The 12,820-nt window shown below is 41.3% G+C and overlaps 1 protein-coding gene across 1 annotated transcript in view; it reads left to right on the forward strand.

Moving 5' to 3' along the window:
* Positions 1–12,820, forward strand: part of myo16 (myosin XVI) — a 128,273-nt gene that overhangs the window by 54,681 nt on the left and 60,772 nt on the right. The window contains exons 9-13 of the mRNA XM_042494942.1: positions 2,693–2,843; positions 3,008–3,158; positions 4,787–4,897; positions 7,960–8,025; positions 11,384–11,511. Coding sequence (XP_042350876.1) covers positions 2,693–2,843; positions 3,008–3,158; positions 4,787–4,897; positions 7,960–8,025; positions 11,384–11,511 — 607 coding nt within the window. The remainder of the gene's footprint in view (positions 1–2,692; positions 2,844–3,007; positions 3,159–4,786; positions 4,898–7,959; positions 8,026–11,383; positions 11,512–12,820) is intronic.

Consider the following 12,820-nt stretch of genomic DNA (forward strand, 5'->3'; position numbering starts at 1 on the left):
AAAGCCTTTTCAGGTTGTTATAAATTGCAACAGGTAACACAAATTCAGCCAATCCCAGTGAATTTTGTGCAAGCCTGCAATTTTGTACCTATACATCAACTTAACTGCAAATTTGACTATTTAAAACAGGTAAAAATCTCATGTCATTACTGAGCTGTGTGCAGCTTAATGACTCACTCAGCCCCTCCTGTCATGAGACTGTACTGCAGCATCACAACTGTTTCTGCAATTTTCACTTGACCCCAAAGTTTTATTCCACAAGTCACCTAAAAACATTGCAGCAATGCATAACAATTTTTGAGAAGAGCTGCTGTGAAATCAAGCATTTCATGCTGCAGCATTTCCAAAAAAAAAAAAGCCTGTGAAATCCCAGAGGGGCTGATTGATGCTCAATACCAAGTAGCACTCTGGCTGCACTTCACTTGCACACTTACACATTTGTACTCTTGTACATGTGTGGCCTGTTTGGTATATATAGCTCTGAGATTTATTGTGTTGATTTGTCGTTCATGTTGTCTTTTTATTGTTTTTATGTGAACCCTGGCTGCAAAACAAATTTCCCCTTGGATGACAATAAATATAACCAGGAACCTTGAAATGTTAGGACAGGCTGATGTAGTTTACTGCTTCCATCCACCGTGTGGAAATCTGATATTTTCACGTTGCAGATGATGATGAACAACAATAAAATATGAGTCCTGCAAGTAAAATTTTAGACATGACATGTAGGCTGCTGAGGGGTATGAAGTTTAGCATTGGGTTGCTGTGGCTTAAGAGGTAGAGCAGGTCGTCCTCTAATGGGAAGGTTGGCGGTTTGATTCCCGGCTGCTCTGGTCAACACAACCACAAACTGTGCATGGTTAAAAAGTTAGTAACCTTGTACGGTAGTCCTTGGCCACCTGCGTGTGAATGGCTGACTCGTAGTGTAAAAGTGCTTTGAATGGTTGAAGCGACCAGAAGAGAACCATACCAGTGCATTTACCAAGTCCTTTATTTCATGTTCTCTATACAGGATGTTTATATATGCACATATTACTGTCAGTAAAATTTGTGCAAGACATAATGCATGAATGAAACTGATCTTTACTTCAGAGATTAGCCATGTTGGGGCTGATACATTTTTGTAACCAACTTACGTTCGATCTGAAGGTGATGGGGGCAATAGCCAATATTTACTGAGATCCAGTGTAGCAAGTAGATATCCAGGTCAAGACTTCCTTCTCTGTGCTCCAGTCATTCAGGGTAATTGCTATGGACAAATATCTGCGTATCAGCACAAATTTAAAAAGAAAAACTACTATAAAGCTAAATAGTCATCAGATAATAGCTGATAAGTTCTGAGACTGTTAACCTGCAGCTTAAACTTAATTGATCAATACTGCTCAGACTGCAATAAGAAACTGGAACAGCTTGATACCAAAATCTTAATGTTGCTGATGTTGCTGGGTTTCAAGTTATTCTATCGAGCGACAGTCAGAGATGATAACACTTCAATACACATTGCAGTGCACCAACAAAAGAAAGAGAAGAAGAAGACTGGCAACCGATGTAAACAGTGCCAGTTTTAGAACTTTGAAAAGATGAGCTTTGCAAATGTTTTGTGAAAAATTAAACATTTGTAAGACCTCGATGATAAACACAAAGCCTTTTGAAGAGAAACACTGGCCTATAAACGTAACTGTTTTTGCTTACAAGAAAACTCCATGGGTAACTTTTGTAAGTCTTTGGCAGTTTTTCTTTTTCTCAGTGAATGCTCAGACATTTTGTGGGTGTAATGGTTTTAATTTACATATTTTTTTAATTAATTTCAGTGATATAAATGTTGGAAGAAAAGCCATTATTGGCTGACAATCCTGATGATTACTTTGGTAAATTCCCCTCCCACGCACACACACACAGCAGGGGTTCAACTCCCTGCATCTCAAACCTGAACAGAACCATCATAAAACCATTCACTGAACTAGGCTGCAGATAAATGTAGTGTAGTCATTGTTAATGTAAGAGGTGTCTCTCGTGTGATAGTGATGAAACATGTCATATAGGAGGGCTTTGGGCTTCTGACCTCTCCATCGTGGGATGGAATTTCACAGCTGCCTCTAACCATTTACTCCCATAGCTTCATCACACCTCTCACTGCCTCATTCTGGCATTAATCAATAGCCCCTTCTAGCATGTAGGCTTAGAAAAGATGCGAGACAAGCCCTTAGGGACTGAGACAATCCCCCTCTTTTTCACTCGGAGCCCTACACCCCTCCCTCAGCAGCCACATGACGAGAGAACGCCAGGGCAAGAGATTGGAGTCTAGGGGGTTGTCAGTCACACAAAAATAAAAAGACAGGATGAAACCATTCCTCTCCCTGGTGCCCTGTTAGACCTCATTACAGACACCGGGGATCTTATCTCCCCCTTCCTCTTAAGCACAGTTGGATTGATCCACAGTGGGGTTCACATTCTGCACCAGTACAATCTCACCCACACTGATGGCAGGAGAAAAAACAAGAGGACAGTAAGGTGTATCTGGTTGTTTAAGGGTGTAGAGTAATATGGTCTTTAGCTAACAATATTACCAATGTTATGTCTTTGCACCGATAATAATGAGAAAATTTATTTTGGTTTCCATTTTTAACTTGAAATTCAAATATCACAACAAATCACAGTACTGATCAGCCCATCTTTTGTATCTTGTCACCAGATATTTCTGCATCAGAGCCAATAGCTGAAATGCTGCTGAATGCCGAGGAGAGCTGGCTGCAGAGACTAAAGGACCCCTCTGCTCCTCTGCCCTCCACTGACCAACGCTATGATGGCGGTTCACACGACCTCAACACTCCTGTCAAGAACTTGTGGGTTAACCGTTTCATGGGCACAGTCATTTTCTTATTGTTATCTTATCCACAGATTTAAAATCTTTTCTCCATTTTTCTCTTTTCCTTTGCCACAAATTGATTTCCTCTCCCTCCCTCTGCTGTGTCTTTTCCAATTCCTTGTCTCTCCACCTTTCACACAGGAACCCCCTGGGGCTCTCTATCTCTAAGCGGGACAGTCTGCTGGAGAAGTGCGCCATGTTCAGAGAGGCAGGAGGAGCACTGAGCCGACAGCCCTCACAGGATAATGGCCTAGATGGCCCCTTTAGCTCTGGAGCCAGCAAACTGGAGCAGGTACCTACCATCTTCTTAAAGCTCTTGTACCACCAAAAAAACAGTAAGGCAGCGAGAAGAGAGCTGTTGGAACAAATCTCAGGAGATGAATGTAAATCAAATAGTAAACTAGCTAATACTTACTGAATACTGAAATTACTATTCAATTAAGTATTTTTTTTTCTCCAAAAAATGTGTCATGTTGGAAGAGGGTAGTTGTATGCACGTCACGCTTAAACGAGGAAAAAGGTAAAGCCTGCACACTTACTCCATGACACACAAGTTCACTGAAGACAATGTTTCGATCCTGTTCGGGTCATTTTCAGGTCAAATGTGACCCCTGAAACATTTGACCTGAGGAAGCTCCAAGCAGGATTGAAACGTTGTCTTCAAAGAACTTATGTGCCATGGAGTAAGTGTGCACGTGTTACCTTTTGCCACTGTGTCATGACAGTGTGTCTGACTACCGTGTCACATTGGACGCTCATTGTCCGCCCACTGAAACCCTCATGTATGCGCTTCTTCTGTGACGTGTAAACAAACCACGTAGCTATCAGCTGTGTACTTTAGCAAAGGCAGAGGCAGAAAACTCATTTTATATTGGGATATCTACCAGAACAGACACACAATATAGGCAATTGCAATTCGCGATGGTCATTTACCTTAATAAAGGACTGCTAACCAGAAGCTTTCAGTTCCCTACAGCCAGCCGCCAGCTAATTTAAGTTTTTGTAGTTAAATGTCTAGACATTATGTTGTGTATTTCACCTACAATTGTACAGGCCTTGCAGGCCAGCAAGTCAATTGGGAACCCCTACCAGGCAAAAAATATACCATGAAATACTGTGAAATGGGGTGACTGCTAGCTCACCTGGTGGAGTGTGCATCCCATATAGGCTGATTCCTTTGCAGCAGCCCATGTTTGAGTCTGTCACACAGCCCATTGCCACATATCATCCCCCCTCTCTCTCCCTTCTTCACTCAATCAATGGCTGTCCTTTCAATAATAGGCAAAACTTTCCCCCAAATAATAATCTAAAAAACATTAAAAAGATAAATAAGTAACAAGGTGAAATATCCATTTAGTCAGTGATAATGATTTGCATTTGTCGGGGATTCTTTACTTTTTTGTTATTAGAGTACAGAAGAAGAGAAAAGAAGGCAAGTGCTATGGGCTTTAACTAATAATGGTGACTACCAAAAAAAGGTTATTACTGAACTGATGTCTGTGCTGTGTTAATGCTAAAGCCATGTTTCAGGTATGTTAGTAGAGTCAGTATAATTGACAGATATAATTTCGAGATGAAACTTGTGATTTTAAACCCCTGGTTTCATTGTGTTCGCAGTAATAGCAGGCTAAATTTGAGCCTTAAAAATTAGAATACAAGTCCTTTATTAAAAATAATAAGGAATGAAATCCAAATGGTATTATACAGGAAGATTGACAGCTCTACTAAGAACATGGATAATCCCAAATGAGTCCACAAGAAGAAAGATTTAATACATTCTATTTGTTACTGGAAACCAATGTCCCAGACTCTAAATTTATCATGTAAAATACTCTCTGCCTAAAGCTGCAAAAAAAAAGCTGTCTTAGCTGTCTTAGTGTCGACATATGGAGTTAAACTCTCAGCCTGCATCCTCCTCAGGTCAAGCTGATGCCTCCAGCTCCCAATGATGACCTTGCATCCCTCAGTGAGCTCACCGACAGCAGCCTCCTCTACGAGATGCAGAAGCGCTTTGGCAACGACCAAATCTACGTAAGTCTCCGCTGTCCTTGTGCCAGTAAATAAGGAAGACCCACTCAGCATTAAACATGCATAAGAAGGCAAAGCACACACAGAATACTGTGAAATACAAACACACTCGCTCTCTCTCGGGGAAATCTGGACCACTACAGTTGTTTATTTGTAGCAGAGTGCTGTGTTGTTTGCAGTTTGGGAATTTCAGAGTGTGATGTTTGGATCACATCACACAGTCCTCATACCCGTGAGCACTGCAGCGGGGTTCCCTCCAGCATGTGTACATGTAGAGTGCTCCGTTTCGGAAGTATAAACACCACACACAGTGCATCACAAATACTGTGCCTCCTCTCCTGACGACTGTTATGTAGGTAATTATGGGATAGTTGTGGCCAGAGGTATTATTTTTAGGGGTTCTCCGTGCCGTCCTAGTGGACATGATACATCAAGAATGCCTTGAGGGAATGTCTTCAAATTTGGCAAAAATGTGCAGTTGGACTCAACAATGAACTGATAAGATTTTGGTGGTCAAAGGTCAAAGGCATTGTTACCTTGTCTTTTTCATTCTATTGAATGCGATATCTCAAGAACGCCTTAAGGGAATTATGTCAAATTTGGCACAAACGCCAACTTGGATTCGACAACAAAATAATTAGAATTTGGTGGTCAAAGGTCAACTTCACCTTGACCTTGCATTCTTCTCATATTTGTGAATGCAATATCCCAAGAACACCTTGAGAAACATTTCTTCAAATTTGGCTAAAACATCCACTTTGATTCAAGGATTGATTGGATAGAGTTTAGTGGTCAATGGTAACTGACCTTGTCCATTGCATTCCTGTGAATGTGATATCTCAAGATGGCCCTGGGGGAATTTCCTTCACTTTGGCACAAATGCCCACTTGGACTCAATAATGATCTGGTTAAACATTGGTGGTTGAAGGGCAAAGGTCAAGGTCACTGTGACCTCACAAAACATGTTTTTGGCCATAACTAAAGAATTTATATGCAAATCATGACAAAATGTCACACAAATGTCTTACAGAATAAATGACAAACTTATGACGTTAATATCTACAACGTCAAAGGTCAACTTTCCTTTGACATCGTATTGTTCTGCTAAAATACTTTTATGGCCATTACTCTGCATCATAAATGAGGAACAGATGGGGACACTTTTGGTCAGATACTGGATTGGGGGACCAATCTTGGGTGGCCAAATTCAAACTGCACTGACACTATAGATCTTCTGTGCTGCCCAGATGAACATCTGTGTGAAGCATTCATTTTTTCACAGACATCAATATAAACTGTAAGTGCAACTTGATGGGTTTGCAGAGGCATAGAACCACAAGGCCGTAATTGTAGTTTTAATATTTGTGACCTCTGACTGCTTTTACAGCCAAACACTGGCAGTGAGTAGTTATTTTTCCAAATGTAGTTAAATTTTTATAGTCTCAGTTATCTGGAGACCCTTAATGTTCATGAGCTGAATCCCTCCCCCTCTCTGTTTCGGGCCACTGACTTATGTCAGAGAACTACCTAATTCTCATATACACACATACAGACACACACATACTTCTACTGGTGACAATTGCAAAATCAATTCCATTTAGATCGATTGGAAAGACAAATCCATAACTATATTCAGGAGTAAAATGCCTTCATCTCCAGAAATTGGTCCATTTTATATTCCTGTCCTCCTTTCAGTTAAAACTGTAGTCTGGCCTGTACTTCACCATGGGGACCCAGCTCTATAAAGACTGGAACCAGATCAATGTGCAGCTATCCGGTGCACTCTCTTCTCTGTGAGGAGGCAGTAATAGTCTGTTATTATAGCAACCCAGATGGGCGACAGACAGTAGGGTTAGCCACAGCGGGGGGACAACAGATAAGGAGATGACAATGAAAGGCAGAAGAGTGGTGGATCTAGAAAAGAGAAATGATTAGGATTTAGAATAATGAGGGTTGGATTTGAGGTTTCAGTCCAATTTGGAAGAAGAAAAGGTGAAAAGAGAGGACAAAGTGCAGCCATCAAGAGGACGTAGGAGCACGCCTGATCTGATTGTGTGTAACTCCTCTGTCATGGAGGTGCATGTGGTACAGTAATGCCGTGTGCTCCATTCTGTTTGTAGCAAAGATATTCCTAAATAAAGCCAGGTAAGCAAATAATGGACATAATAGAGGTCATTTGAAGAAAGAGGTGAACAAAGCAGAGATGTGATGAAGGACAGAAATAAGGGGGAGGACAAAGGCGGTGAATGCTCCATATGTTCCCAGCAGGGTGGTCAGAGATGGGGCTTTGATGAGTGGTCTGCTGCCTTCTGCCATTATAGAAGGACCAGTGCACCGCTAAACCCCCGAGGAGAGCGGCAAGGAGCTGGGGGTGTGTCACTGATGAAGGCTGGATTATGGACAAACATGTCACAAGATAAAACAACGGTTAATGTAGAAGTCGTACACTGTTCTCAGAGTTTCACTCAGTTAAAAAAAAAACACTTGAAGTGTGAATTTTGTTCTGTGTCCGCAAGCAGTGGGAATTTGTTCAAGTCATTAACCTTGAGCCAGGGCCTGAGGATGGAGCCGCATGTTACAGAATGTTAGAAATGTCTGCGCTCTCCCCGGGGACAGAGCCTTAGCTTTCAAACTGCCTCCGGGACTCTTTGTGAGACACAGAGGGTTAGCAGTTTAATGGAAAGGGTCAGAAATTGGGAGTTGGTTATTTTTATCTAAGCGGCCCCAGGGTTTGTGTGTTCGCTGCGTAGGAGGGCAGGATTTTTTTTTCGTTTATCGGAGAAAGGTCATTACTGAGGTTATCATTGGAGGTTCCTTTCCTGACCTTTCTCTGCCATGACATTACCATATTCTTATGGTAATGGAGAGTGTCACCTCCATGAATACTGATGTAAAGGAAAGAGTGGGACAGCACTTTTTTCAGTTCTGTGTGAGCTTCATGCACTCTGTGAGTAATTAAAAGCCAGCTTTAGCTTATTTGTATGTCAAAGCCGAAGAGAAATGTTTTACATAATTCAGTTCACGGGTGAAAGATCACTTAAGTGTTTTTATTCTCTCTTTTGTAGACTTACATTGGACACATCCTCCTGCTGATCAACCCAAACAAAGAGCTGCCCATCTACTCCACGTTGGTAAGCATGCATTCAGATGACCTCTATCTTAAATAGCAGCTCCTCAGCAAGTTGCAATCACAACAATTCAATTTAATATGGGCCAATCCCACTGAATTCAGCACAATGTCGCAGTTTTGTCTAATGACCGCATTAGACAAAACTTTTCCATAGGTCACCAAACTTAGTTTATTCAGGGTTCCCTCAGTCATACCATATAGAAATACCTTGCAAAGTCATGGAATATCACAATCACTTTTTCCAGGCCTGGGAAAGTCATATATTAATAAAAATCATGGAGCGTTTTGGAAAAGTAATAGAATTTTGTTGTGTGTTATGAAATTGTTGCCGTAATTTTAATTGTTTATTGTTTCTGGTTGTTAAGATGCAGCCATGTACGATACAAACACCTTGAATTTACCTACAAAAATTCCTGCTGAAGACTGCAAAGCATTTCTCTGATATTTTGCATAAAAGCGGGGATATCTCTGTTTCACCACGTTACACATGGTGCAAAACAAACAACAATGATTGACAAAGACTTTTCTTTTGCAAAACTTGTCTGGAGAATGGCTGAAACACGTTGACAGCAGACAAGACAGACAAATCACCTTGATAGAGGCTGTTGCATCCATATCTGTTGCACATACTGAAAGAATCAAGCTGAGTTAGATTAAATATGCATGGTTAGCGGTAACATTAGCGTAGTATAAACCACAAAGGCATAGAGGCATTCTTGCCAGCGTGCATGTGTGTGAAATAGATTAGAAATCTCAAATGAAATGTTAAAACATGGTGTGGGAGCTTTATTTTGCCTTTTTGGTAAGGTTTCATTTTTACTAGAACAAATTGCCTTGGGTTTTAAAACCTCCACAACTGTTTTTCCATGTCCACCTGCTCCTGCAATTTCATTGTAAAAAAGAAAAAAAATCTAAAAACATTGCAACATGCATCACATTTCTTTTAGAAATGCTGCCTCGAAATTCCTGCATTTTAGGCTGCAACAATCTCAAAAAAAACCCCAGAAATCGTTAAAGGACTGACAAAGGGTTTCAACATATGCTAGTTATGTCTGGTTTGCAAGTCTATGAACAATGATTTGTGCTTTAAACACGTGGCTTTACATTTGACGGTCTATGCATTTTACATGCAAAAGCATGCTATAAAGGAGGCACGGTTGCTGTATAATAAGCAGAACATGAACAGATGAAATGGACCTTGTGGTTGATAAATAATGCAGTCTTCCTGTCAGTGATACACAGCACCAGGCTGGCTCTGCATCAGCGAGAGAGATCCAGTTTTACACACACACACACACACACACACACACACACACACACACACACACACACACACACACACACACACACACACACAGACTTTATTACACCACCTTCACCATAAAGCGTAATTTTTTAAAACAAAGTCTCTGCTGGTGAAAAGCACCTTATTTAACATATGCAGCAGCTAGAGGAGACTGTCAGTGAATGACTGACAGGCTCTTATTCTTAACACATAATTATTTGTTTAATGTTGTTATATCGATCAACAACAGTGTGTCACCTTATTTAAAACAGCAGATAACTCATTCTGAAATAGCTGAACTGATGCCAATATAGTGCTGCTTGCCCATGTGGGCCCAGGAGGGATTGGATGGAGGAGGAGACATCTTCTCCTGCCATGATAGAATGAAGCCAAGCCCCCTCTGGCTGTCCCATTCCTGCTTGCGTGTGGATTCACTCCAGGCATCCATACCAGACTGACAGGGTGTGTGGACAAGCAGGGAGGAGCCAGTGTGAGAAGGACATATGTCACAACATGTGTGATCTGCTGGCCGTCTGTCACCCCCTCTGGTCTGGTGGTTCACAGCCCATTCTCCTCCCCTTTGCCACAGCTACAAATACAGCAATGGCACACATCCTCTGGACTTGGTACAAATGGGGGTGTTACAATTCAGTCATATCACAACTCAGTATGGCAGACAATGAAGGGTTCACTGTTTGATGTCTGTCTGACTGATTCACTTACTGCACCATGTTTTCAACAAATTGTTAGAGAAAAAAGTGTGCAAAATTTAAACTATAGTTCCTGCAAGTTTTTCTTTTTAAACTAACTTAACTGAAAATTAAAATATCAAGGTGATAACCGCCTTTTAAAGAGCAAACATGTGAGTAGCATTCTATTAACACTTCAGTTATCAGAGGGCCCAAAGAAAACATCTTTACAAAAACTGATTTCAGGACTTGACTAACAGTTTGGCAACCTTTGTGGTGTTTTTGATATTTTTAAATTTGGGTACCCCTGTAGTAATATTATTTTTTAAGACAATACTTACCCAGTGTTTACCTATATTGCAATATAAAGGCCTGGGATTAAAGGAATACTATATCAGTTACTCACACTGTGTGACGCTGAATTTGTGAAGAAAACGTTTCTTTTCTCGCATGCTTCCACTGTGAAGGAGAATCCCAAAACGAAGAAAATTATGGATGAATTGAAGTCACAGGGGTATGAGTTTAACAACAGCAAATCTATATTAAAACATCCATTTAGAAATTCTCACACAACTCGGCAGTAATTTCCAAGTCCCATTTATCCAGTCGTACAGTATGCTCAGTGCTTCCCAAACAGACAGGACACATTTTACATCGCTAAACAGTGTAGCTGCTGGTGTACTACTGCCTTGATTAGTTAGTTTGTGTTATTCCAACAAATTTAGGGAGCAGAAGACCAGCAGCTCCTTTGTTTAGAAAGGTAAAATGACTGTTTTTGTCAATGGAAGCTGGCTTTGAAGAGAGCGTACACAAGTTTCCTTTCAGTTCCCCTGTTGGAAATGGCTGTCTGTTTCAAAAATACTGAGCATACAAATGAATAAATGAGTCTTGGATTATACAGCAAAAGTTGTGTGAGAGCTTGTAAAAGGAGGTTTTGCGGTTGTCAAACACTGACCCCTTTGACTTCAATTCATCAATTTTTTTCTGTTTTTGAAGTCTTTGTTTACCCGAGGCATGTGAGAAAGACAACATTTTCTTCCTGAGATCAATGTTACATGGTGTGAGTAATTGATAGACAAGAGGTCATTTGGGGGTTAAGTATTCCTTCATGTTTGTGTGTTTAAATTGATGACAGTTTTCAGTCAGCACCTAATTGATGCCTTAGTCACTTGAGGTTGAATTACATGGTTAGACTGAGTGGTAAACAACACCTTGTTAGTGAGCTGAAAACACAAACACACACCGGTATGGAAAGTTACACCCTGCATGGTTTCACTGTTTTACTGAAACTCTATCTTCTGTATTTCTCAGCCCACGTGTGTATCTATGTTACGTAAGATTGTAATTCAATGTCTTATCGGACTCTACCTGTCTTTCTCTCTCAGGTGAGTCAGTTGTATCTGAGCTCCACGGGTCGTCTGTGCTCCTCTCTGCCACCTCACATCTTCTCCTCAGCAGAAAGAGCTTACCACATGATGCTGCAGGAGAGACGCCCGCAGTGTTTTATTTTAAGGTACAACCGCCTCCTTCAACACACAAACACACACTCTCATAAGCACCATGTGCCTCGGGATTATGAAACAAAAATCTCAACAGAGCTGAATAATTGCGTGAATAATAGTGATGTTCCGCTGGCCACCTGGTTTGTCAACGCTCCTCTGGTGCACACCTGTTCAAGACTCCCTGAGAGATTAATAGCTCTCAGCCTGAGCTGAGCATCGAACCTGTTCACGCAGAGATGGAGATTTGCTGGGAGCATTTCAGCGTCTCGCTCTTTGTCCTGGGCTGGACGGTGGCAGCCTTCTGATTGCAATTAAATCCCGTTCCGGCTCTCCAGTGACATTCCCACTGAGTTGTAACCAATCTGGCAGAGAGTTAATGTGCCCTGGCCAGAGGCTATCCATCTCACTCACACACAAACAAACACACACACACACACACATGCAAGTACATTGTACTGTGCAATCCCATGTACACACACTTGTTTCCTCGATTTGTTCCCTACTGCGCTTCATCCCTCCTCTTCTTGTTCTCATTCGTACAAGCTTCCTGTTTCACTCTGTATTTCCTCACACATTAACAAAAGCACACACACACACCTACACATTTACAAGCAATCAGCAGCCATGATCCCCCAAGGCGAGTGCTCTAACAAAATGCCCTTGAAATCTAATAAAAACTGGTAAATGAAAAGACAGTGGAAAGGCCTTTGGACTTTGCACTCGGCAGGGCTGTTAGTAGGAAATATAGCAACACACATACACACAGACAAACAGCTCACCACAGCACACTGCGGTCATTAGTGAGGGCTTCTGACCTTCCGAAGCCATCTGTTTGGTGTTACTATGCTGGTCTCAACTCTCTGCATGTCGGTGAATGTCGGAGCATGTACTGTAGAGGTACCTTATGTCAGACTTAATATCCGCTCAACGCCAAATTAAAAAACAAGCATCCACTGCCAGAGAAGTTGTGGGCAGTAAGAGTGTTTGGATAGAGCTTAAATTGTCTCAGAAAGAAGGAATTGATTTTGACTTTGTTGGGTGGGGGTCCCTGAAGGGGTGATGTCAGATAGGTGGTGACATCCAGTTGAGGTGACAGATGTGGGAAACACCCTGATGACTAATGCATAAAACCTATTCTTGTGAGACACGTCCAGAGAGGTGTAACACGCACAATGCTTGATTTTTGTACTGTACTGTGCTATCTTCCCTTATTAGCAGACTTTTAATTGTATCATTTTTGCTTGCCCATACTCTATTCCCTATTGATTTTAGATAAGATAGACCTTTATTGATCTGAATTGAAACTGTTGTGCAGTATAA

This window comes from Plectropomus leopardus, chromosome 10, assembly GCF_008729295.1.
Source record: "Plectropomus leopardus isolate mb chromosome 10, YSFRI_Pleo_2.0, whole genome shotgun sequence".
NCBI lineage: Eukaryota > Metazoa > Chordata > Actinopteri > Perciformes > Serranidae > Plectropomus > Plectropomus leopardus.